This window comes from Corvus moneduloides, chromosome 1 (assembly GCF_009650955.1).
Source record: "Corvus moneduloides isolate bCorMon1 chromosome 1, bCorMon1.pri, whole genome shotgun sequence".
NCBI lineage: Eukaryota > Metazoa > Chordata > Aves > Passeriformes > Corvidae > Corvus > Corvus moneduloides.
This window is the reverse complement of record NC_045476.1, coordinates 40,928,992-40,953,828: the sequence shown is the minus strand read 5'-3', so window position 1 is coordinate 40,953,828 and position 24,837 is coordinate 40,928,992. Positions and strand designations below refer to the sequence as shown.

Here is a 24,837-nt window from a genome sequence, read left to right as displayed (position 1 = left end):
TCCGGCTCCTTGGGTCCGCCCCCGTCCTGTTGATGGCCCCGCCCCCCGGGCTCGCGCGCGCCGCGCCGGGTCCCCCCCCGCCCCGGGGGACGGTGACGGCAGCGGTGGGAGGAGGAGGCAGCGGCAGAGCCCGGGTGCGCCAGGAGGCGGCGGGGAGTCAGCGAGGAGCGCCGAGCAAGAACGGGCGGGCTCCGCCCCGCCCCTTGCCGAGCCCCCCGCCCCCTGCCCTTCCTCCCTCCTCTCCTCCCCTCCTCCTCCCCGCACGCGCCGGGCGGAGGGAGAGGCTGCGAGGGAGCCTCGGGTACAACATGGCGGAGCACTCGGCCCCCGACCACAAGCACAGACCCGCCGCCAACTCCGCGGCGCCGCTCCACAGCCGCGCCGGGGCGGGCGGCGGCCTGTCAGGGGGCCTGTCGCAGCCGGCGGGCTGGCAGTCCCTGCTCTCCTTCACCATCCTCTTCCTGGCCTGGCTGGCTGGATTCAGCTCCCGGCTCTTCGCCGTCATCCGCTTCGAGAGCATCATCCACGAGTTCGACCCTTGGTCAGTCGGCGCCGCCGCCGGGCGGGACGGGGAGGCGGGAAAGCACCGCGCCATGAGCCGCGGCGGGGGAGACCCGCGGGTTCCCTCCGCCGTGGCCGTGGGGACGGCGGGAGGGCCCCGCCGCCTGCCCCTCGCTCCCCCACTCCGCGAAGTTGCGCCCCTGCCTGTTCCCCGGAGGGAGCCGGCAGCCGCGGCCGCCCCGGGAGCCTAGGAGGGAGGCAAGGAGAGAGGGAGGGAGGCGGTGCGGACGGGACACGCTGTGGCAGGTCGGAGGGAGCGTGAGGGGTCGCCACCGCGGCGCGGGAGAAGTGAAGTGCCGGGAGCGAGCGGCGGTGCTGGGCGCTGGGGTGTCCCCCGCGGCGGAGACCTCGGGAACGGAGCGGGGGCAGTTCCCCCCCGCATCCCTTGGAGTTGAGGCAGGACTCTCCGAGGGGCACGGGGAAAGTTGTGGTGCTAGCAGGGAATCGGGAGTCGAGCAGGAATCAGGGGCCGGTAGGGAAACAGTTGTGCCGGGCGTGACCCGCGTCCCGGTCCGGGTCCCGCTGTCGCGGCGCCGGTCCCGTGTGTGCGGTGCGGTTTCCCGAAGTGGTCTTTACTAGAGTCCTTGTCGGCCGGGGAGGGAGCAGGGTGCGGAATGCATTGCAGGAAGTAATCTTCATAAAAGTGACTTGAGGGGTTACAGCGAAATGGGTGACATTGATTTACTGCCAGGTGTTTCGAAGCTGCGTTTCTGTGCCCAAGGACTTTTGCTGTTTCCCACACATCTTGATTTTTCCAAAGATTGCTTTCCCTCCTGTAGAAGCCGTCTGTTCTTCTTCCCTGTTGGAGGGGACTGAGACCATTTTATGCATGTGATCAAGAACTGCTGCACTCGTTCTTTGCAGCAAGGCGAAGTGAAAGATGACAAGACTTGTGGGGCTGGATTTTTTTAATGCAAAAACGTGACAATTAATTTTTATACTACTGGTTACTTCATCCTGGGAATCCGTGAGGTTTTTAGAAATTTAGGTAGGGTAAACGGCAGATGACTTTAGAATAATGAATTGTCAGATTTTAATTTAAAATTTTATGTCTTGGGTCCTGCCCTTAATTGCACAAAGGAAGGAGATGCTTCGTTTTGAAATGCACGGTAGATGTTCTGTGTTAAGCTTCATCTAAAATTGTTGCTGAAATTGTACTTCTCTGCAAAGCATGCATTCCACTTTGATACTTTCAAAAGCACAACTTCCTCTTTTCTAGTTGGCTTTTGCCCCCTCACTTCTCTCCCCCCCCCCCCCCCCCCCCCCGCCCACAAATGTAATCCATTCACAAATCATGGCTCGGAATAGTGGATAGAGAACAAGGAATTGCTTTGTTTTTAAATGCTGTGTGAAGTAATAAACCTTTCTGATGCGAAAACCAAGTATCTCAAAATATCTTCAAAATGTCAAGTAATTGCCCATGATTTAAGTGTTTTTCTGCAAACACAAATGAGTGGAAGAAGTACAAACTTCCAATTAATAAAGTTAAGAATGAGGAGGAGTGTAGTTTAAACACATCTGCAATGAGACTGTGAACCTGAGGTTGTATCCTGTGGAGTAGTTCTAATCTCAGTTTAAGCATAAAGGCTTTCCTTTCTATTATGGAGGAAACTTTTAAGCATGCAACCTACATTTTTGTGCAAATTTTATCTGATTTTTATAATCAAGACTTATCCTTGTTGGATAAATGAAAATTTTACAGTGCTGAGTTGCGTAACTTATTATTAAGCCCTGAAGGATACTAAAATGGTGCTATGGGAGTTAAGTTCATAGTCATGATATGGCTGTAAAGATAAACTCCTGTTTAAAGCAATGTGTAAATTGATGCAAAGTCATCTTCCTGAGTACACTAACAGAAGGCATTGCTGCCTGTGCTGCTGGATGTACCCTTGTTAATTAGGAAATAGATGAAGTTGACAAAACTCATTGATTTTAATGCAGGTCTGTGAGAAGCAGTTGAAATGTCAAGAATCATGCCAGTGTCCTGTTGCTGCATGCCAGAAATGGTAGAGGAAAATGCACTTAAGTTAATTAGTAGGAAAGAGAACCTAAAATGGTAGAAACTGAGTGAAAACAAAGGGCTTTCTCTATTGCAGCAGCAAAAATGTTGGAAAGAGTAAAAAATGATGGTGCTCTCTCAAACAGTGTGGAATAGCTAGGTAGGAATGGTTTTTCATAGTTGTAAGGGTCTTACAAGTCTGAATGCAATATGATTCAGAAAAGGGAAAGGAGCTTGTGAAGAGAGACTAGTAACAGTGCACTGCTTTTAATCTTTTTTTTTAACCACTTCTTTAGCAGCTTCTCCTGGTAAACTGGAATTTTTTTTCTTCAGGACAGTAGCTGTGGACTTTGCTGTGGAACAGTTTGATATTTTTCTCAATTCTTTTGGCTTTTTCTGTCAAGCTCACATAGGCTATCTTGCAGTGTGTTGATAAGTCGGTCACCTATTCTCTAGTATTTGTTTTGTGCTTCAGAGAGGAAGCTGAGGTATATCTGATAACATGATGAGCATTAGGCAAATCATTTATTCTTTTGAATGGAAAAATATTGTTCCCTCTAAGGTGTAGAAAGCTTTCCCATTTACTTTGGAATCCAGTTTACTACTATCAACATATGAAACCATCAAGGGTGGGAAGAAAGGCAGAATTGCTTTGGGTTTTCTACATATTAATTGAATCAGATACCTTTTTTTCCTGATGTCTCTTTCAAGCTGCCTTTCTGACAGTAAAATTAGGTTTTAATTTGGGGTAGAAGAGAGATTTGCTCATTTTGTGCAATCAGCCACTGAGACTCACTTGTGTTGGCATTTCTTCCAGAAGTGACCCAAATGTAGTACGATAGGCCAAGGTAGTAGAGAGAGAACAGTCTTTAGTTTTTGATCTCCATTGAAGTACAATGCCTGTGCAAGGTAAACCAAACTGGTGTTTTGAGGTCACCATGCTGTCACTTAAGAACTTGTGACCTGTACATCATGAGTAGGGGTTTTTTTCACACTGACTACCTGTTTTGTGCAATATTTTCACTTTTTGGTTTATTTCTCATGTCATGTTTACTTTCCATACTTGAGCTGGTCCAGAGACTTTGAGATATGTGTGTACTTCTTGGCAGCTTCTAAGTCAGGTGAGCTGATACATGAAGTCAGGCAGCACTGACATTAAGATGTGCCATTGGCAGGCCTCCAGCATTTAATTCCAGGATTTCGTTGTAAGGCCAAGAACCTGAAACATAAATAGTGATGGTACATTGCAGTGGACAGGTTTCATGTCCAACATTTGGTTCATCTGTTGGCTGGTTTGACGGCTGTATGGACCAAGAGCTTCATTTTGGTGCTGCGTACAGACGAGTGCAGAGTGAAAGCTGTTCATGAAAGTACAACAGCAGGTTTAACTCTGCTGTCGAGTGAGAGCATTCTTACTGTCAGATGCTGCCTTAAATGCCAACATGGCTGCAGAACCAAGGCAACCAAAATCATGGAGCACTTGCACAGGGGCTACTTTCTATGCACTCGTTTTCTAAAGTACAGCTCCAGCATGCCCATATGCTATTTCTTTTGGCTGCTTCCATCAGATACATATATGCCTATGTATATATATATGTATATAAAATAATCTGTATGTGTGCATATGTATACATACAAGGCAGATATATATATCTACCAAGACTGTTGCATTCTGATACTGCTACCAAGTGAAATGATAACAACTTTGGTTACATCAGTAGTCTTCAGGGAGTACTGTCAAAATAGTAGACTCATTCTGTTTGTACAGTTCTTACTATTAAGTCACACGTGTGAGAACTGTATCTGAATCATTAATCATATTCCATAACATGTGATCAAACTTCTCTTTCCCCTGAGAATTTTAACATCTTGCTAAAAGCCAGATTGATATCAGTTACCTTACTGAAATCTTTCTTAGGCTGGAATACCAAAGCTCGTATGTGTGAGCATGAAACCCTCTCTGTACCAATTTGCACATGCAGGATGGTGCACCAGTGTAGGCTTTATTAGTTCCATTTGCCTACTTTCTCCTGCCGGGAATGTTGTCTTCTACATCCTTGCCAGCTCTTGGTACTGAAGAGCACTACCACAGTCTCATATACATCTTTGCCTCTTCCAAACCAGCAGCATTGATCGCTCAAACCATCTGCTTTTTACTGGCCATTAGCGGTGACTAATTGTTGCTTATTGTACCTCGCTCTGAGGTAACATAATTGTCCTGGTAGCAAATATGGCTGGTAGATATAATAGCGATACACTTTGTCATCACTGATACCATCATCTAACGTTAGTGGGGTTTGGTGGCTGGGGATGAACGGGTGAAAATAAACCTAGGGGCAGTGTCATTGCTTGAGTTTCAAAGGTAGACAGGTTAAAGGAACTCGAGATTTTTATTTCAGGCACTGTCAAAAATGCAGGTTTTATTACGTTCAAATCATGTTTGCCAGATGGATTCTTGTGCTGTTATAAACTTGTTTCATTAATGAAAACATAAGTTAGCATCTATAAGTGTGACTGAAGTGAACATTAAAAGTGGTGTATGGAATTGATCGATCACTGGAGGTTGTGGGTTTGTGTAGTTACCTGATCTGATAGCTGACTTTTGGAGTAGTTCTCCTCTGTCATCCACTGGGCAGTCCTGCTTTTTCTTCATGCTTGCTCTAAAGCAGTCATAGTAAGTTGATTCAATGAGGTAAATTGTTGAAATACAGTAACACTTTAGTTTCCTGAGCTGATTTGCCACCAGTTTTTATATTACAGTTTAGTCTCTTATTTTTGAGGAAGAATATGAACATCGACAGGGAATGTAAATAGTGACTGATGTTAGAGGATAAACTGGAATGGAGTGACAGAGGGAAGGCATGTACAAATAAATTCAGAGCATGTTAAGACACTGGAGCAACAGGAGTGATGAAAGAAGAGGTGAGTAAGAGCATGTTAAGCTGGTATTCATAAGGAGAGGGGAAAAAATTGTGTAAAGAGGATGATAGTGTCAATAATATCAATTAACAATGCCCACCCAGGTAATTCATCTGGCCAGTGCTTCCCTGCTGGTGCCTCTTGCTGGGCAAATAGACAGCAGACTGTGTAGTAAATGTGTTCTTGAGAGTTTACAGGCACTTTTGTCTCCAGACTGGATCTACCTTTCTAAAGCCTTTCAACCCACTACACAGTCCTATTCAAGTGAAGTGCATAAATGTGGATCTGTCTAGGAAACATTTCTCACTGACTTTAGGAATTTTTCCCAAAACAATTCCTTTTGTTTATAATCTTAGACAACTTCCAGACCTCAGGAAAGCATCTGATTCCAATTCAGTTTGAATATAATCACTTTGAATTAATTTTGAGATATTGCAAATTTCATGAGATTCATATTAAAAACTTACTACACACTCTTCATTCACAGGTGCTTTGATTCTGTGAAGTGAAAAGTACTCTATTTCTATTTTATTGAAATACATTTTTTAAGATTATATTTACTGTTAACATTTGAATGTTTTTAATACTAATAATTTTAGCAGAATTTCAGGTAATTCAAACTCCTTTCTGCCATTTTATTATAGTAGGAAAAATATTCCAGCATAGAGTCCAGGTCTGATTCGGTGGTGCCTGTGTGTTTATGAAAGGAAAGGTCAGAGATTTTTTTGTGACAGTAGTCTTCCAGACTTTACCACCCCACCACCACCTTCCCTTTAAATGAGGAGGATCAAAATCAGGCATCTTTTTTTTGATCACTTCTACTGCAGTATGACATGGGTTGAGAAGCTCTGTTAGCACAGGTTAGCCTGGCTTTTGGGGCTTCTCAGTTGTAAGGTACTGTTGACCTACTTGGCGGTTTTGAAGCCAAAAAAATTTTTCTGTAAGGTTGATACGGTGGTAACAGTCAAGATGATGTGTACTTGACTGTACTGGACTTCTCTACTGCTTCTGAAATTGCAAAAATAGGTAAATATTAGAAATGTAATAGAAGGAGGATAATTTGGAAAAAGACCATTGGACAGAGTTGAAGGCATAGCAGAAACTGCTTTGTGAGTGGGGAGACCTCAGGCTAGATTTGTTCAGTTGGAGTGATGCAGCTGAAAAGCAGTTCACTGTGTGGCCTCATAAAATAGCAGTCATGTAAGAATCAAATCCCTGCTCTGCATGTATTACTGTCTTCTACCATCTTTACTTAGCAGGCAGTGCTTCTTTCCTCACTTGCACTACTTGTAATTGGGGTGAACGCCTAATCAGATTTCATGTGGTTCCAGAAAGGGGTTATGCATGATAGGTAGGAGGGGCAGTCTTCATAAAACATGTGCAGAATATGGTTGAGTACAGAGACTCCCTACAGACTTCTTTTGGAAAACATATGAGGTGAGACAGAATGCTTGCAAAGTGTTGACCCTTTTATTGATTTATGGATAGCAGAATGAAACATGAAAAGGAAAACATATCCAAATGTTTTATGTAGGCTGGGTCAGCTGAACCATCAAGTTTAGCTTTTAATGCCATGATTTTTTTTTTAAATGGTCTTCAGCAAACACAAACACTTGACTAACTAGAGCAAATGCTACAATGAAAATCCTTGAATGGACTTTTTTTTTTTTTTGGCTGATACCCTATTATTTGAACAGCTTAATATGTTTGGTTTTTAAAGCAGAAATTTGATTTGATTACATAGGGTTAGAGTGGTTTATGAAGGTTAGCTTTTGCTTCCTATCATAACTCTCTCTAATAGTCTCTAGTTTTGGCAGCCTGTAATCCTAATACTCATGTTTTTAAATCTGTCTCATGTTGAACTGGTGGGGAAAGGGGAGAATAAAAATTTTGGCCAGTATAGGTAGCAGGAAAATTCAAAATCCTGTAGGAACTAATAGATTTTAAATGGATTGAGGTTACACTGAGTTTATGGAGGTATCTCTGCTGTTCCACAAGAATCTCCTCTAATTTAGTCAGGTTATTTCCCATTTGATGTCTAACTGTGCCTGTGTTGCAGAGTTTCCTCTTGAATTTTTGAAAATTCCATTCTTGCGAGCCATTTGAAGTACATTTGTACTGACATTTAGGGCTGTTCCTGAGGGCTTTTTTCTACTTAGAAAAGCCATTAAAGTTGCTACTTTTGGGGCCTGTGGAGCCTGCACCCTGTAGCAGGATGTGTAACAATGTTTTCATTATTATTAACTAGTTTAGCAAAACTTTTTGGAGCCATCAGTCTTACTACTTGCTTGGAGAACAAAGTGAACTTAGGACATGTATTGCTATAGTATGTCCAGCACACAGACTTTATTTCTGGCCCCCTAGCTGAGCAGTGTTTGTGGTCTTCATCTGAGCTGTTACTGGGAATCAAACTCAGATGTTTTTAATGTGGGTAGCTGCTAGGTCTGGGCTGGAGAGGTACTGTGAAATTGATCCTAATGCTGCACCACACCTTACATAAGTTGAAGCAGCCTGGGGAATGAATTTAAGGATATAGATACAAACAAAATAGATCAGCTTCTGTATTTCCCAACTTACTGCTGCTTTCCTGGGGTAGAAGCTCCTTTGGCATGTTAGAGAATGAAATGCTTCCTATCCTTCCAAAGTTCTTGCTATTATGTGAGGCAATGTTCCTGTGCTTTAGAAAAAGAAATGGTCTGTTTTAAACAAGGAATAACTGAGTGTTTGTCCATGAGCGCTTTAAGAACAAGGAACAATATTTAAAATGTCTGTCTGCTATGGGGGACCCAAGTCCAGTATCAAATGTTACTTTTCCAGAGCCCATCTAACATAAATAACTGTAAATGATAATTTCTTCTGGGTGTTACAATGCTTATCATATAATTTTCTGTGGCAGTCAGTTTATATGGGTTATATTAGTTTGTTAGGTAAAAGAGCATGTTCAGGTTCTCTTCAGCTGATAATCCATGAAGAATTGCAAAACACCTTTTCAAAACTTCCCTCACTTAAACAAAATCCTTGGGAAACTACTTTGGAATGGAGAATGTGAGTTTGGGTTGCGTATTGATTTTTGGTGGTGTTCTTAGTGGGATTGCTATTTTCTTCTAGACTGTTTTACACAGTATTATTTACATTTATTTAAAATAGTGGTTCACTGCATGTATGGGCACTCTGTATCCTGTTGGTTTAATTTGGATTTTACAGAAGGGAAAAATAACATGTAATGATGTAATTTTAAACTGTTCTAGCACACGTGGCTGGTCAGTCTACATTTTTTGAGCTCTTGGCTTTATTTTTTCAATCTCTGTATTCTCTTTTTGCAATTATTATGTTACAAATGGTAGCCAACTTCTTTAAATTCAAGTAGTGTGATTTTACTTATTTTTATTCCTATCTTCACAATAGATTGGTATGTTAAGAAAGTCTAGGCATGGAAAGTACTTTTTTGAGGATGCAGCTGATTGAGAAGAACACGTTTAATAGAATATGTTGTGCTATAGCCAGAGGATTTGAAAATAGAGTGATGCAAAAGCAAAACCTAATAAAACAAGCCTTCCTTTCCTGAGTAGTTTTCTATGTTTATCCACCTTTTTATATATAGTCTATTGCATACGTTGAATGTGCTTTCTCCTTATTCTAAACTTATCCCAAGCAGCATTTGGAAGTTCAGTTAAATAACTGAGAATTCCATAAATATTGTTTGAAACATTTATCTTGGAAAAAGGCGATTTCATCTTCATGGCTGAAATATTTGGTCATTTGGGTATTAATGGTCTTTAAAATGTCTTTAATTCTTTCTCTGGCAATAGATAAAATGCCTTGAAGTAGCAATTCTTCTAATTTAGAAATTCAGTAAAACAAAATCGGAACTTTGGCGTTGTATCGATGGCAACAGTAACAGTAAATGGACATCCCTTTGACTCACTGTTGTAGGAGAAAAGTCATGAAAGCCAATGCAGTGTTTGAGTTCTCCAAGAAGCTGTGTAATGCTACTGTGTTTTGACTGCTTTATCTTACTCAGGTGACTAGAATGATTCATCTATTGTCAGATGTCTGAAGTAACATTTGAAAAGCTACTGCATATGTCTCACAATTAATTTTACTCTGTAACAGTTTTAATCTTTCATTTGCCAAATAGAAAATGGATCTTGACACTGGAGAGACTACCTTAAACATTAGGAACAGTATCTTAATTTGTGATGTCTCAGGTCAGCTAGTAATGACAACTGTAATTATTCTCCTATGGCTAAACAGGAGCCAAGGAATTTTTTGTGCTTTAATTTTGTATTCCACCACTACTTCACCAACATTCTCCCCACCCTCCCACAGTAAAGCCCAGTTTTTGCTTGGCACAAGATCGGATGATGTGTTTTGTGTGAAATATGTCACGCTTGTAATTGTTCCATCACTGAATTTTATTTTCTGCCTTTTGCTTTTGTAAGTCAGCTTCAGGGTCCTTTTTTCCTTACGCTTCCATTGCACTCTGGTTTCAACGAAACATTCTTAGATATGCAGATCATGGTTTTACTTTGTGAGAGTGTGTTCCACATGGTGCCATCTGCTGTCTTCTTTCCGGGCTACCTTCAAGAAGAGAAAGCCACAGAACAGCGCATTTGTGGAGAGAGAGTTGAGAGGTCTGGTGGGGATTGAAGCATGAAAAGTCCTGCAACAGACCAGTTTAATTCAAGTTTGGAGAGCAAGGAGAGAGAAGATTTAGGATTATGTGACCTAAGAACTGTCCCTTGAGAACTTAGACCGAGTCCTTCCCAACAACTCTCACTCCTGCAGTACACAACTTTTCAATCCCACCTGAATTGAAACTGAACCTCTTGCTTTAGTATCCTCCTTTTCCCCTTTTCATGGGCAACCAGACATTCATTTTATGTCACAGGGGAGAAAGCAGGGGAAGGATGTACTTCAATTTGGTGAAATGGCTTTAGAAATGAAACTTGTCCTTTTACTGTTCTAAGAGGGGCTGTAGCTACCAAACTGTATATACCAGTATAGCCAACTGAGGTGGTTTGCTTTTGAAAGGGCATGTCCCTGGACATAGGATAGAGGAGGCCATGGTGGGTGTAGTCTGTGAATATTTCTGTAAAAACATTTGTGACAACTTCAAAGCATATGTGTGTAATAACAAGCCTAGCTCATCATAACACTGTTCCCCCACCTTATGTTTTAAGGTCATTCCTAAGCATTAATTGGATTTTACTAAAATGAGAGAGTAGCGTGGTGAAATAGCTCAATATCTATGGTACAGTAAGACTGAGCAATACTAAAAATTCTATCACATATTGAGAAAATAAACATGTAACTTCAATTTCACATTGTACATGGCAGGAATTTAATATTAATTATAAATACTGTCTTAAATGTTAGCACTGCTGTCATCACAGTACACTTAATATTTAGCATTTCTGTGTAAATACCTAAAAAGCAAGTAATAGTTTGTTATTACACTTGTGTTTCTTGTGCGTAGTCTTTAAAGGAACACTGGTAACCATTAAGTACAATTCTTAACAGGTTAAATTAATTTCAGTGAAAATTTAGGGTTTCTTCTCAATTTAAACTTACTTAAAACAGTATGAAAGATATAAAAGTAGTTGATAACTGATTTTAAATTCTGCTTGCCATACATATTTGAGACTAAATCAGATACTCAAAGTGTCTGAATGCAAAATGTGGTTAGAAAGATAAAGTCCACTGTATTGTGAGGAAGGATGAAGGCCACTTCCTGCTTTCAGCTTCTTTGTTTATTTTATTGGTGACATTCTACTCCCACATTAATTTGCTCCAGTGTGAGGATACACAGTCACTTTGCAAACAGCTGGAACTCTTTTTGCCCTTAGCTAGGGGCCATCATCCCTTCTGTTGGACTGTATTAATAGATCATGCGGATACTTTTAATCTGCTTCAGAATAAAATCAGTTAAAGTAGTTGAGGTCATAGAATAATTTGGGTTGAAAAAGACCTCTTAGATCATTGAGTCCAACTGTTAACCCAGCACTAGCATGTCCCACCTCTTTTAAACACTTCAAGGGTTGGTGAGTCAACTACTTCCTGGGCAGCCTGTTCCAATGCTTAACAACTCTTTTAGTGAAGAAATTTTTCCAAATACCTAATCTAAATCTCCTCTGGCGCAACTTGACATTTCCTCTTGTTCTATTACTTGTAACCTGGGAGAAGAGGCTGAACCCCGACTACCCTAGCCCTAGAGGGCTACAACCTCTTTTCAGGTGATTGCAGAGAGTGATAAGGTTCCCCATAGGCCTCTTTTTCTCCAGGCTGAACAACCCCAGCTCTTTCAGCTCCTCCTCATAGGATCTGTGCTCCAGGTTCTTCACCAGCTTTACTGTCCTTCTCTGGACTCACTCCAGCACCTCAGTGTTCTTTTTGCCCCAAAACTGAACACAGGATTTGAGGTGTGCCCTCACCAGTGGTGAGCACGGGGGGACAATCACTGCCCTGGTCCTGCTGGCCACACCATTGCTGATACAGGCCAGGATGCCATTGGCCTTCTTGGCCACACACTGGCTCACGTTCAGCTGCTGTCAACCAGCACCCCCAGGTCCTTTTCCACCATTTAGCTTTCCAGCCACTCTTCTCCAAGCCCGCAGTGTTTAGGGGGGTCGTTGTTACCCGAGTCCAGGACCCAGCCCTTCACCTTGTTGAACTTCCTATAATTGGCCTTGGCCCATCATTCCTGTTTGTTCAGATCCCTCTGCAGAGCCTTCCTGCTATCCAGCAGATCAACACTCCTGCCCAACATGTGCAGACTGTCTGAGGGTGCACTCAATCCCCTCATCCGGATAATTGATAAAGGTATTAAACTGGCTTGGCCCCAGCACCAATCCCTGAGGAACGCCACTTGTGACCAGTGGCCAACTGGATGCAGCTCTATTCACCACCACTCTTCAGGCTTGGCCATCCAGACAGGATATGCACCTGTCCAAGCCATGAGCAGCCAATTTCTCCAGAATGCTGTGGGAAATGGTGTCAAAGGCTGCAGTAAAGTCAACATAAACAATATCCACAGTCTTTCGCTTATCCACTAAGTGTATCACCTTGTCGTAGGAGGAGATCAGGTTGGTCAAGAGGTACCTGCCTTTCATAAACCCATCCTGACTGGGCCTGCTGCCCTGGTTGTCTTGTATGTGCTGCATGATTGTGCTCAAGATGATCTGCTCCGTAACCTTCCCTGGCACCAAGGTGAGTTTGACGGGCCCGGAGTTTCCTGGATCCTCCTTCACACCCATGTTGTAGGTGGACATCACATTTGCTCGCTTCAGTCTTCCGGGATTTCTCTGGTTAGTCAGGACTGCTGGGAAATGATTGAAAATGCTTGGTGAACACTTCTGCCAGCTCCCTCCAGTACCTTTGGGTGGAGCTCACAGAGCTTCGCATGTGTTTGAGTGGTGTTATAGGTTGCTGACCATTTCCCCCTTGATTATGGGGGCTTTGTTCTGCTCCTGATCCCAGTCTTCCAGCTCAGGCAGCTGGATACCCAAACAACAGGTGATCTTAACTGTAAAAGACAGGCGAAGAAGCATTAGGCACCTCATCCTTTGTCACTGCTTCCTTCCACATCCAACAAAGGATGGAGGTTCTCCTTAGCCCTCCCTTTGTTGCTGATGTATTTATAGAAGCATTTTTTGTTGTCTTTTATGGCGTCTTTAGAGTGGTTTGCTTTTTAGCTGTGATTCAAGCTAATTTGTCCGATTTGCAGACAGCAGCGGATTAGAAGCGCTTCTGCACTCCTTTTAGCTAGCAAAGGTTAGTTGAAGGATAACTGCCACAGTTAAATTTGCATGTGTAATTCAGTACAAGGCATCCTAGAGTTGGGAATATTTTTTTTTTTCTCTTACCCTTTTGCACTTTGGGCTTTATTCATGCATTTTTCTTCTCAGCTTTATTTGTTTAGGGCATAATTAGATCTGTCTCTAGGTTCCTGTAAACCCTGTGTGTATTGTTTGGTTTGTTCTGCAGGTAGTTCTATCTATATACATACATACCCACAGGTAAAAATTGATCGCTTCTGCAGTCCTTGTGACTGCAATGTTTGTGTCTATTTATGCCAGCTTACTGAAGGGTTAAGCAGAATTTGAGCAGACATATTTAAGTTAGATAAAATTAGGTTTTTAACCTGGTGTTAATTACGGGACAGAAATTGTTCAAGTTAGACTGTGTCTGTTCTGCTCTGATGGTGCTTTGTATTATCCACTCTGAAACAATTTTTATTTTCTCAGCAGTCATTGTATTAAAAAGTCAGTAAGTCGATATTGCAACAGATGGAGTTCAACAGGTGCACTGTGAGAGATCCAGATTCTTGTACTAAATATGATCTACCTACAGAGAGACCAGTGGAAAGAAAGCATAGTCAAAGAATTCAGGTGGGGAGACCGACCTAAATGCAGGAGGAAGAATAGCAGGTGCATTAAGAAATGTACTAAACAGCAAATATATAAGGATTTTTGGATGAAAAGCTACCGTATTTTAACTTGCTAAACTGACTTAGACATGCAACCAGAACACTGTAGATACTTTTAATTCCTATGTGCTGAAGAACCTTACGTTGCCATAATTTGTACAGAGTGGTTCAATATCTAATGTCTGATTCTGGCTTGATTTACCCTTTGTCATGTTACACAGAAGTTCAAGTAACAGGCTCTTGACTGTTGAGGGTTATACAAAATAAAAGCTCTTCTATGGTGCTGTAACAGTTTAAATGTTCTGCCAGAAATAAGATCGTCACTGCTTAAATATCATCTGTAACGTGGGGTATCTGGAGCCTTTCTAAGGGTCCTGTTTACTGTGTCTTGTATTTTACAGCGTAGAAGCAGTCTGCCAGGCCATCTTGCATCCACACTGATTTCTTAAATTTCACTTAATGGGAAGTGAAGTTGGTTCAACTACATTTTGGTGTAGCTGGTACTTTCTCGATTGCCACTGCGTTGTAGCATGTAGGTGACTTTATTATGTAATAGAGATGAAGGCTGTGCCACATACTCCCAAGTAGTTAAAATACAATTAAAGTACTTGCAATAAATAATAAATTTCCTTTGTTGTACTCTGTATTTCAGACTATTACAAAAGTTAGTATTCTCTTCTGGGCACATATTAGATCTTGCGACAAGATAGCAGGTATTTTCGGGATCAGTTTAATAGGAGTCTGCTATAGTTGTTTAGATGTTACAGGTTGCTATTCTGTACTAGTAGACTGAAAAAAGTGGCTTGGGAGCTAGTTGTCCTCTGTTCCCTCTGTTACTTCTTGTGAAGCAGTCATGTTCACCTCACTGATTTTTAGTATTAGATTTTTCACAGAAAGGATATTTTGCTCTTAAAATACATTGTTCAGCTAATGGCCTTTCAGCTCCTTCCTGCCAAGCCGATCCTCATTCCTTTAACTTAGAAGACCTTGGAGTTAAGGTGCCTCCATCGTGTTAAGAACAAGTACAGCACAAATCTGATCTGTAAGAAACACCCTCTTGAACATATTCTTGAATTCGGTGCAAAGCTTTCAGAGTTGCAGCATACAAGGTTTATTGTGCCACAGAGTAGTCCAAGAGCACTCAGAAAGAGGCAAACATAGCACTACAGGGGTTTTTGAGTTTGTGGTAGTTAATACTGTATTGAGCAGAGAATTGATGCCTCTCAAGAAGCCGATGCTGTCAAAAGATAGAGAACCTATACTGTCATCAATTTGGATGCCAGTTGTAGCATAGTATCTGGGGTAAAGTGTATGTCCATAAAAAAGAAAACAAGCATTCAGTTTTTGCCTGTAAAAATTTTCAAATGATTCTTTTTCCATCTTATCTTTGAAACCTCTTGGGAATTTTAACTGTCCCAAGAAAAATGTCATCATCACTTTCTTCTTAGGTCTAAAATGTTGTTACATGTTACAAATGGCAGAATTCACTGGCAAAGTATGCCTTTTAATATGGATAAAACCAATGCTTTTCATAATAATTTGCCTTGAGATATGGAGTAGTTCAAAAGCAAGACAGAGAAAAAGTAATGAAAAAGCCTAATAGACATCAGGGGAAGTGTCTGAAGTTGTAGGCAGATATACACCCACTACAGTGGTGATAGGAAGCATATCGTGGTTTCAGATAGTGGTATATTTTGTGAAAAATACAAATTGTGATTATGGAGTGCTCTCAAAAGCTCAGTTTTTTAGCAAAAATAGTGGAGGTGCCCTGGGTTCTCTGAAGAAGCTGAGTGACTGTATGCTCCTTGTAGAATTTTATGTCATTGAGCTACTAGCAGCATACAGTTCCCAATTTTAGCACTTGCAAAGCGTAACATCTTATTGCAGGCAGGGAAAATACCATGCCAAGTAGTGGCAGTAGGAATGCTGTAATCCTTCTTAAATACACTGGGGACATTCTGATATTCTTAATGGATATTCTGTAAACATTCTGGTATTCTTCAGGATTTCCATTGAGCTTAGTTGAATGTTGGCCCTGAAAAAATGGGTGCCCTGCTGATTGTGTCACCCACCATTTTCTGCCTTGGCTTTCTACTGGTTTACCCTTAGGGATTATTCTAAAGATATTACAAAAAGGAGGAGTTTTGTTTCTCAGCTGGATTCCAGGAACAGAAATTTCTTCCTCCTTTGACTCAAAATTTCCATCATTTTTGAAGTTGAGTGGCCACATCACTGCAAAACTTTCTGCCATTTTGTTACATTATCATTCTTACTAATCTTAGTATAACAAGGGAGTCTTTGCCACATTTTTCTGAGTGGGTGGGTTTGTTCAGAGTTGCAAAATCTGAAATCAAAACCAGGTCCATGACCAATTTTGAACCTGAAGAAGCTCAGAATGACAGTACTGCTGCCAATTCTTTGATCAAACATTAGGCTTGTGATTGACAGTCAACGTGCAGGATGTGTATTTCTCTTTTCAAATGGCCCTACTTGCACCAAAACCCCTGCAGATCATTTGAGCTTCTCTAAATACAGGGCAGTCTCGGGAGCCATCACAAATACTTGATACTATCTCAGAATGCTACGAGTAATTACATATTTTGATATAAAAACATAAAGACTAAACAATCAAAAATCACATATTTAACTCTCTAAAACCATCAGAATTAGGATGATATTAAACTCCATATCAGTCAAAGCTTTTCTTTTTTCTTTCTGGTGGATTTGTCTTATTAATTATCTTTCAATCAAGTTTAGCAAGAACTGTGCAAGCCTGTTCTGTGCCTCTTGTGAAAAATGAGGTAATGTGCTCATGACTCCTTACATGTTTGTTGTCCAGTGAGGTGCAGAAGCTTGAGTGTTCAAGGTGATAGCAGCTTCCACATAAAACCATGGTAGGTGCATATCCAGAGGAATTCCAGAATAAAAGATTTGTGGCTGTATAAGGACTTAAAATACATAAAAATGTGCTAATTAGGGACAATTCATGTAGTGTATGTTTGTATTAGAATTAATAATAAAACCATTCCACTGACATGAATGTAAGTTAAAAAGAAAGGAGTGTGAGATTTTTCTGAAATAAAATTGCCTGGTTGTTCTTCCATTTTGCGGAGTTATGTCAGTTCTGGCTCGGGTAAACACAGGACCACCCTCTATCTTATGGGCTCTTACACAGGTAGAGCATTCTTACCGTGAGGTCTAACGCCATAGGTTTGGGTTGTGGGCACTAGGAAAGACTCTTTACCTGTCATAAGTGCTTTTGCCTGTAGGTATTGCTGCTCCAAATTGTGATGTTGATTATTTGAAAATGGCTTAAATGTCCATACATACTTATCAAGGTTATAAATGCAACACAAGTAAAGATTTTCCTGATGAGGAGGACTTCCATAGTGCCTTGAATTAATTAGGTGATTGATGAGTGCTACACTTCCATTTTAAAAACCTTATGCAAAGCTCATTGTGTTAATTTCTTATTTGCAGATACAGAGCTCAGAATGAGACTTGCAGGATGTTGCGCTTGTAGTGTAGTATGTGGGCAAGCAGGTGTTTTAAAATTTAATATGGATTACTGCATAGATGTTTCTTTGTTTCAATGGAAGTTACTTAAGTTTCTCATTAGATTTTCCATAGTGTTGCTGAATATATTCTTCCTTTGGATGCAAAGAACGTGTCGGATATGGAGTCAATCTTCAACTATCTTTCTCAAGAATCTAGACTTGCCATCGCTAATTAGATGCTGTATGGCCGAATTGATTCTGTAATCTACATTTGCATTAAAAACTGACTCCTAGAATTACTCAGATAGCTAGTAATGTTCACAGTTTGTATCTTGTCATTTTTCTGAGTGTGCAGATGTGAAAATTTTGTGCATCTGCAGCTGAAGACTTTTAGAGCACAGAAGCCTTTATAATTGAAGGCTTAGAAAATTTTCAACAGATTCTGTTTGTAAGGAGATTACATATTCTCAGATGGCTGTAAAGTGCTGGATAAAAAGTCTAGATGATGGGGCAATAATAGCATGAAATTGATTGGGGTTTAGACAGTCACCATTCCCACAAGAAGCAACACACTGATCTTGCACTCTGTTGGAATGGAGGGGTCAAATGAATTCCATCGCTGTCAGTGTAATTTGCTTTAAGTGTTGTTTAGATCTGGATGAAGTAACTGCGTTGCCGTACATGTGCTCTTCTTTTCTATATGTTCTTATTTTCTCAGTAGGCTGAATTTTATTTTAATACTCACCTTAAATAGTACTTTGTCAAGGAAATACTAAACCTAGGTATGTCAAAGACGTCTCTTTATAAATATAGCAGTAATTGTTGCTGTGAAGTGCTGGAGAATTCTGTAGCTCCTGGATAGAGAATGATTGCTGTGACTAGCATTAAGTAATCATCCTACAGTATTGCCTTGTGTCATCAAAAAGGCAGTTCATAGCAAGGAATAAAAATCAAACCTAAGCAGGAACAGATAGTTAAGATCATGTATTAACTGCATAATATATAAGTGAAAACTTTACAGGCTTTGCTTTGCAAGTTGCCTAGTTAAGCTTTCTAAATTAATGTTGCTACTAAAAAAAAATATGCCTCTGTTTCAGTTATTCTGCTGTTGCTGCTTATACTCTGTTCTATGCTAAAATACGCTTTAAAAATGAGAACCATATCTTTATTAACTTATCGCCAGTGGTCTACTGAACCAGCTGTAATGTAGGTATCTCCAGCAGTGCCACAAAATTAATGATACCATACACAGAGCACTTAGGTGATCATTAGAGCATCCCCCCAAAGGTTCAAACTACAATACCAGCCTAGTTTCGTGGTTGGGACTCTGAAACATACAAAGACTTAGGATTGTTTATTCCTTTAAAGCTTAACTTGGAGGATGAGACTGTTCAAACTACAGACCTGACAGAAAGAGGCAAGGAGAACAGCAGAGCATCACTTTTCCTCCTAGAATGTCAACTAAAATAAGAAGTCAACGTTTCCTGGTGTCAGGCCCTTAGCTGAATATTAGCAAGTGTGTATCTTCTTCACAGCGTGGACTGAGAACTTGAATATTTGTCTCAGTCGTTCTAGCTACGTAATTAACATGTACTTCACATAATATTATTCTTTATTCTTCTCACGTCTGTTTCAAATCGACTTGCCTCAAGGGGGTGAAGGAGGATGAGAGGGAATCTTGGGAAGTGGGTAATCTGTTCTCATACCTCAAGATCAGATGGGTGTGAGGGTTGAGGGTGGCAGAAAAGGGATCCTTTCCTTCGCTCTGGTTCTGTCACCTGGTGCTGCATACTATTCAGTCAGTGCAACCAGCAGTGTACTTCACTTCCAGTGTTTCCTTGGGTAAGGTGGAGTAGGTCAGAAGGAGGGCTGGATAGAAACCCTAAATATCACTACTTCTTGCTGCTGCTGCTGCAGGTGGAAGAACTGGGGCAGGCAGTGACCCCCAAACCTGAAATGCAACCCCTACCCAGCACTGGCTGTTCTTGCCTCTGTTAAGATTCCTCCCTCAGCTGCAGCCCTTGAATCTCCCAGATGCAGGTGTAGGCAAAGGTCTCAGTTTTTCTAATATTTTCCAGGGCTGTTCTACAGCCCTGTGAAACCTACAGATAGTTGCAGATACTGTGATAGCATTTCAGTAGAAATACAATACCACTGTGCTGCATTTCAAGCACAGTATGAAAAGTACCAAGATAGTAAGAAGGTATGACTGTGGTTTGTGATGCTCGCTGTTTGTTAGCAGCTCTCTCTGTTCTAGCTAAAAGGGAAACAGTTTCACAAGGTTCAGGCTTATCCCTAGAGGAGAACAGTGCTATTGAAGGGCTAAGTGGTATCAGAGCATAATACTGGCATCATCATATGATTGCCAGACTCTACTTCTGTCTGGTACACTGCCCATTGCTGCCAGTTTGTCCATGCCTGAAGCTGGCTCTGATATGCAACATCACAGCAACCTTTTCCTGATGTGTGCATATGTTTATGTTGACGTTTTAACTTATTTTTGTTGGCAGGTTACCTAGTGGGAGGTGAAGTGGACATTTTCTTTTTTTAAGTCGAAGCAAGGTGCTGAATTAAGCTTCTAAATTTGTTTGTTTGTTTGTTTTTTAGTTTTTGTATCTAGAAGGTTGTTTCTTGTTCTCACAGGTCTTCTCACAGTGAAAAATCAATGTACCTATAGTAGTGCCAGTAATTTCTGCTGTAAAGATATGCACAGCGGTCACTGCATGCTTTCATTTGTGGCAAAAAAATCACTTTTTGAAAGAAGGGTTAATAGATTTGTGTCTGTCTAAGAGTATATTAGGAGGGAAGATTAAATTCTTACCTCTGAAGTGGTAGAAGTAAAATGCTGTTACCTTGCATTTCAATTTTGAGTGGTAATTCATTCTTATTAAAGGCTTAATGGGATGCTGCCAAATCACAAGACAGTTGTTCGCATCCTTCTGAAGTCAGTTACGAAGCTTTGCTGTTTGGAAACATGAGGAGAATGCCAATATGTATTCTTCTTGCCTATTTCATTTGTTAAACTGATCTTTTGATGCTGTAAAAGTAAACATTAGTCATACTTTTGTAGCCTCTGTGAGTTTGAGTCATCATTTAAAAATTCGAAAGTAATCCATGTTAGTAAACATCTTTCTTGTTCCCTTTTTAAAGTTCTAGGATAACAATGTTGGCAGAGTTTTCAGTGATTTCAGTCCAGTCTGTAGCTGGATGGGTTCTGTGTGTCCTGTGCAATATGAAGCTCCTAATTTGTTACATACCATACTGCAGGCACTTGGCACTAAACAAATTAACAACAGACCTTGCTATACTAAGATAAGAGGCTAATTTTACAGGTACAGCATTTCATAAATCACGTTAGAGTTGACAGTTCAGACCTGGAGAATTAATTAATATTTAGAAATCTAGTCAAATGGGAATAGTTGTAGCCTTATTAAAAACCAATGTCACATTGCTGTTTGAATCAAAGATTTCTAGGTCAGAATGACTGATGTTCGTGTGAATTTTCTTACATAAACATGACTAATGACTTCTGAAAGTCCACAGTTTTATCAGTTAATGTATCCTATATAACTGCTTATTTAACAGATGTAAGAGACTGTTCTTGAAAGTACTTCACTCTTTGTTATTTACTTGTTTTTATTATCATTTGACTGATGCTGTGGTAGTTCAGTCATTTGAAACATGCAAATTTGTTGATGGATGAACCTGAATTTCAGGTTTTTTTGTTCTTCTACTGTGTAGATGAAGAAATCTGCTCATGACCTCAGTGTAGCTGTATTTCAGATATTACTTGTACTGATTAAACAGTTAGGAGGTTGATGGGATTTGCAGTCTTAAATGACATTAGCTTTATTCTGTTGAAATGAAATAGTTCAAAGTAAACCTATGATATTTTGGGAATCCTAGAGATGCAAAAGATTTTTATTTAGTTTAAAAATCTTTGTTAGAAGTGATGCGTATTTCTGATACAAGGGGATATTTCCATAAAGTAGACAAAATGAAAAACACACAAGCTTTTCTAGGCTTGAATTCTAGCAGTGTCTTTGGAAGTCTTTCATGGTGGTTTGCCCATCTAACTTTTTGTCTGTTGTACTCCATTAAGTCACCTGAACCTCTGCTTAGCTAATGAATAAAATCTTTAATACTTCTTTAACTAATGAATTTCACCTGGTTAACTGAATTTCAATTGGAATATGTGTTTAAAGGGTTAGCTTTGTGAATACTGCTTGTTTTAAAAGTTGTGTTCACCCAGGCTTTTCTCTGCCTAAACTTTCTCTACAAAGCTTCACATTCTCAGTATTTGTAGCTTTTTTAGTTTGGCCTTTGAATGAATGATCATTAAAGAGTTGCTGTTTTGGGATAACATGCACTGTAGTTCTTCTTGCAGCCTGATGCCTAATTTCAAGAATTAATGGACATTTTAATAGTTTAAAAATTTTGTTATCAGAAGTTTGAGATACTTTGTGCCAGGAAGGTGGAAGATGAATGCCTTAATAGCAGTCTGTTGATGTTTTTTAATGATTTTTAGACAGTGTGGAAGACTGAACTGAAGGTGTGCATGGGAGACCCTTTGTTGTACTAGAAATTCTCTGCAGCAGAGAATGTACAACTTTGAAGATTAAACTTCATCTACAGAGGTTCTACATTGTGTAGATTCTTACTGATTGAAAGAAGGCTATTAGTTTGATAACGTGAACAAATAGACTGATTCCTGTTGCCTATTATTGCATGAGTCACCCATCCATTTTACATGAAGTAGGGCAGCAGCAAATGTACTGTGTAGCTGTCCTTGTCTCAGAGTGAGAGTCCTGCATTGACTGGATGTGATAGACTGTATTTGAAAACTAGTAGTTTTAGAAAGTTAATTTTAAAGTAGCCAGAGTGTTTAGCAGAGTGAAAGAAAACCTTTTAATGTTCACACACAAAAAAGAACCCACCAAAAACTGTAAACGATCATCTGTGTATATGCACTGGCTGTAGAAGTGAAGAAAACATAGTTGTTAGTAGCTGAGAACTTAGTAATTTACTTTAAAACTCTGCAGATATAGAGAGGACCATTGTACTTACATAGTAAATGAGAGGCTAAAGTTATTGATTTTTATCTTACCCTTCTGCTGTTTCTTTCTAGGTTTAACTATAGATCAACACATCATCTTGCATCTCATGGGTTTTATGAATTTTTAAATTGGTTTGATGAAAGAGCATGGTATCCACTCGGAAGAATAGTAGGTGGAACTGTAAGTATTGTAATAATAAATTTATTAAAATAAATTTAATAAATTTAGTAAATTAAAAATATTTAAAGATTACTTTTCAGGAAGTTTTTTGAACTTTCAGTACAAATTTGACATTGATAAAAGAATCTTAATAAAATACGCTTTTAATTTTCAAATTGCTGAAGAGGGAATATCGAGATGTTTTTAATTTTTAGCTGCAGAAACTAAGTCAACATGCCTTAGTCTTTATCCAGTAGCATATTGTGACCAAGAAGTACAGAACTTCCTTACATATGAAATTCTAATAGTAACAAATAAGGGTATTATGACTCCTGTAATTCTGGTATACAAAATCAGTAAAGGAAAAACATTTTTTTAAAAAATGAATTTTTTTTCAAAATTGTTACCTAAATCTCTTAAGCTACAAGTTTTAATCCAGTGATGTGTGCTGAGTAGACTTCATGTATGTATGGGAAAAAAGTTAGGACTTTCACTGGGAGAAGACCTTGTGAAATTAGATCAGTGTGGCACCTGTATGAAGCATCAGGACTAGTTAAGATTGGTATCGATGCAAGCTACCAGACAGGAAAGGTGTACAAAACAATGTTATCAAATCAGAATGCAAATATCATTCATTGGAATAGCTTTAGTAACACTAAGTAATGCAGCCATGTGTTTCTTAATGTGTGAAGGCTCATTAAAGCTTTGTAATGATAGTATATAACACTTAAAGGCATTTACATGTTTTTTGTAACAGTTAGATAACCATTTTTTTTAGTATCTTAGGGATGCTGGAGACTTTTTTATGTAACATGTAAGTGCATGTTTTCCATACCTGTCTTATACAAAATAAAACATCTTACGAAAAAGAATTAAAATATATGCAGGGGAACATTCAGTCATCTGTTAATTTAATTTAGTACAATGCCCTTCTTAGTTTTTGAAAGAAACTAAGGCAGGTTGACACTCTGGGTTCCTACAGCAGGTGAAGTACATTTTAATTTTTCTGGTATGTATTGATTTTTCTAATGTTGATAAATGTGGGAGGGTAGAAATCCTATTAAGAATATTCTGAAGTTCTCCAATGTTCTATGATGGGTTCAATAGATTTGTGTAAGTCTGTGCTACCTTTCTGGAGCACATCTTAATTTAATTTTACAGGACTTTATTTTAATCTTCCATATCCAAAGGTGTCTACATGTCTTGCAAATACATAGTATTCAATGGACTGACCATCAGCTTTTCAGCTTTAAAAAATTAAATCTTGTTGATGCACATTTTGTTTCCCTATTGGTACCAAGAAGTGAAAGAATGGCATGGTATATTTTAAAGGAAAATGGCTGGGAGATTTTGGGTTTCTTCTTGAAGTATTAGACTTTTGGGGCTTGTTAAACTCGTAGCTGGCTTGAAATTCTCTTGCAAATTTTAGTTTCTGCTTCCATACCTTAATGACAAATTCTTTTCATTGTATGATAAATGTCAAGCAAGATGGGATATTATCTGTATGCTGCTCTTTCATTTATGAAGTAGATTATATTTTATTGTTAGCATTTGGATAAAATTAAAAGAGCCTATGGTATTCAGTGATGCTGTCAAAACATGATTAAAGGAGTACTAAAATAATTCTGTTAACTTATGCTAATACTCACTGCTTATATCAGCTTAAAAAATTATTGTTTCATTGCAAGTTATTTGTAAACAAACCTACTATGATAGTTTTCTGTAATAACCTAGTGTTTTGGTTCGTTTTTTATCTCCATGTAGGTATACCCAGGACTGATGGTGACAGCAGGCCTTATACATTGGATTTTAAATATGCTTAATGTGACAGTCCATATAAGAGATGTATGTGTGTTTCTAGCACCAGTTTTTAGCGGCCTTACAGCTATTTCTACTTTCCTGCTCACCAGAGAACTGTGGAACCAGGGAGCAGGGCTTTTAGCTGCCTGTTTTATTGCCATAGTTCCAGGTTACATATCCCGATCAGTAGCAGGATCGTTTGACAATGAAGGCATAGCTATTTTTGCACTGCAGTTCACATACTATTTATGGGTAAGTAATTGCTGAGTCTTTTGCTTTGGAAAGGTTTTTTGGTTCCTCCTCCAACCAAATGACTGATTTTTCTTAGAATCCATTGAATTCTTATTTTCCTCCCTCTCATCGCTCTTCCCCTTGGCTCTAGATTAGGCAAGTACTGAGAAGTCACATGATTTGAAC

At 39.8% G+C, this 24,837-nt stretch overlaps 1 protein-coding gene across 1 annotated transcript in view; it reads left to right on the top strand.

Moving 5' to 3' along the window:
• The first annotated feature begins 17 nt into the window (after positions 1-17).
• The window catches only part of STT3B (STT3 oligosaccharyltransferase complex catalytic subunit B), a 49,923-nt gene continuing 25,103 nt past the window's right edge, over positions 18-24,837 (top strand). Inside the window, exons 1-3 of the mRNA XM_032107497.1 lie at positions 18-541; positions 22,533-22,641; positions 24,385-24,672. Coding sequence (XP_031963388.1) covers positions 33-541; positions 22,533-22,641; positions 24,385-24,672 — 906 coding nt within the window. The 5' untranslated portion in view covers positions 18-32. The remainder of the gene's footprint in view (positions 542-22,532; positions 22,642-24,384; positions 24,673-24,837) is intronic.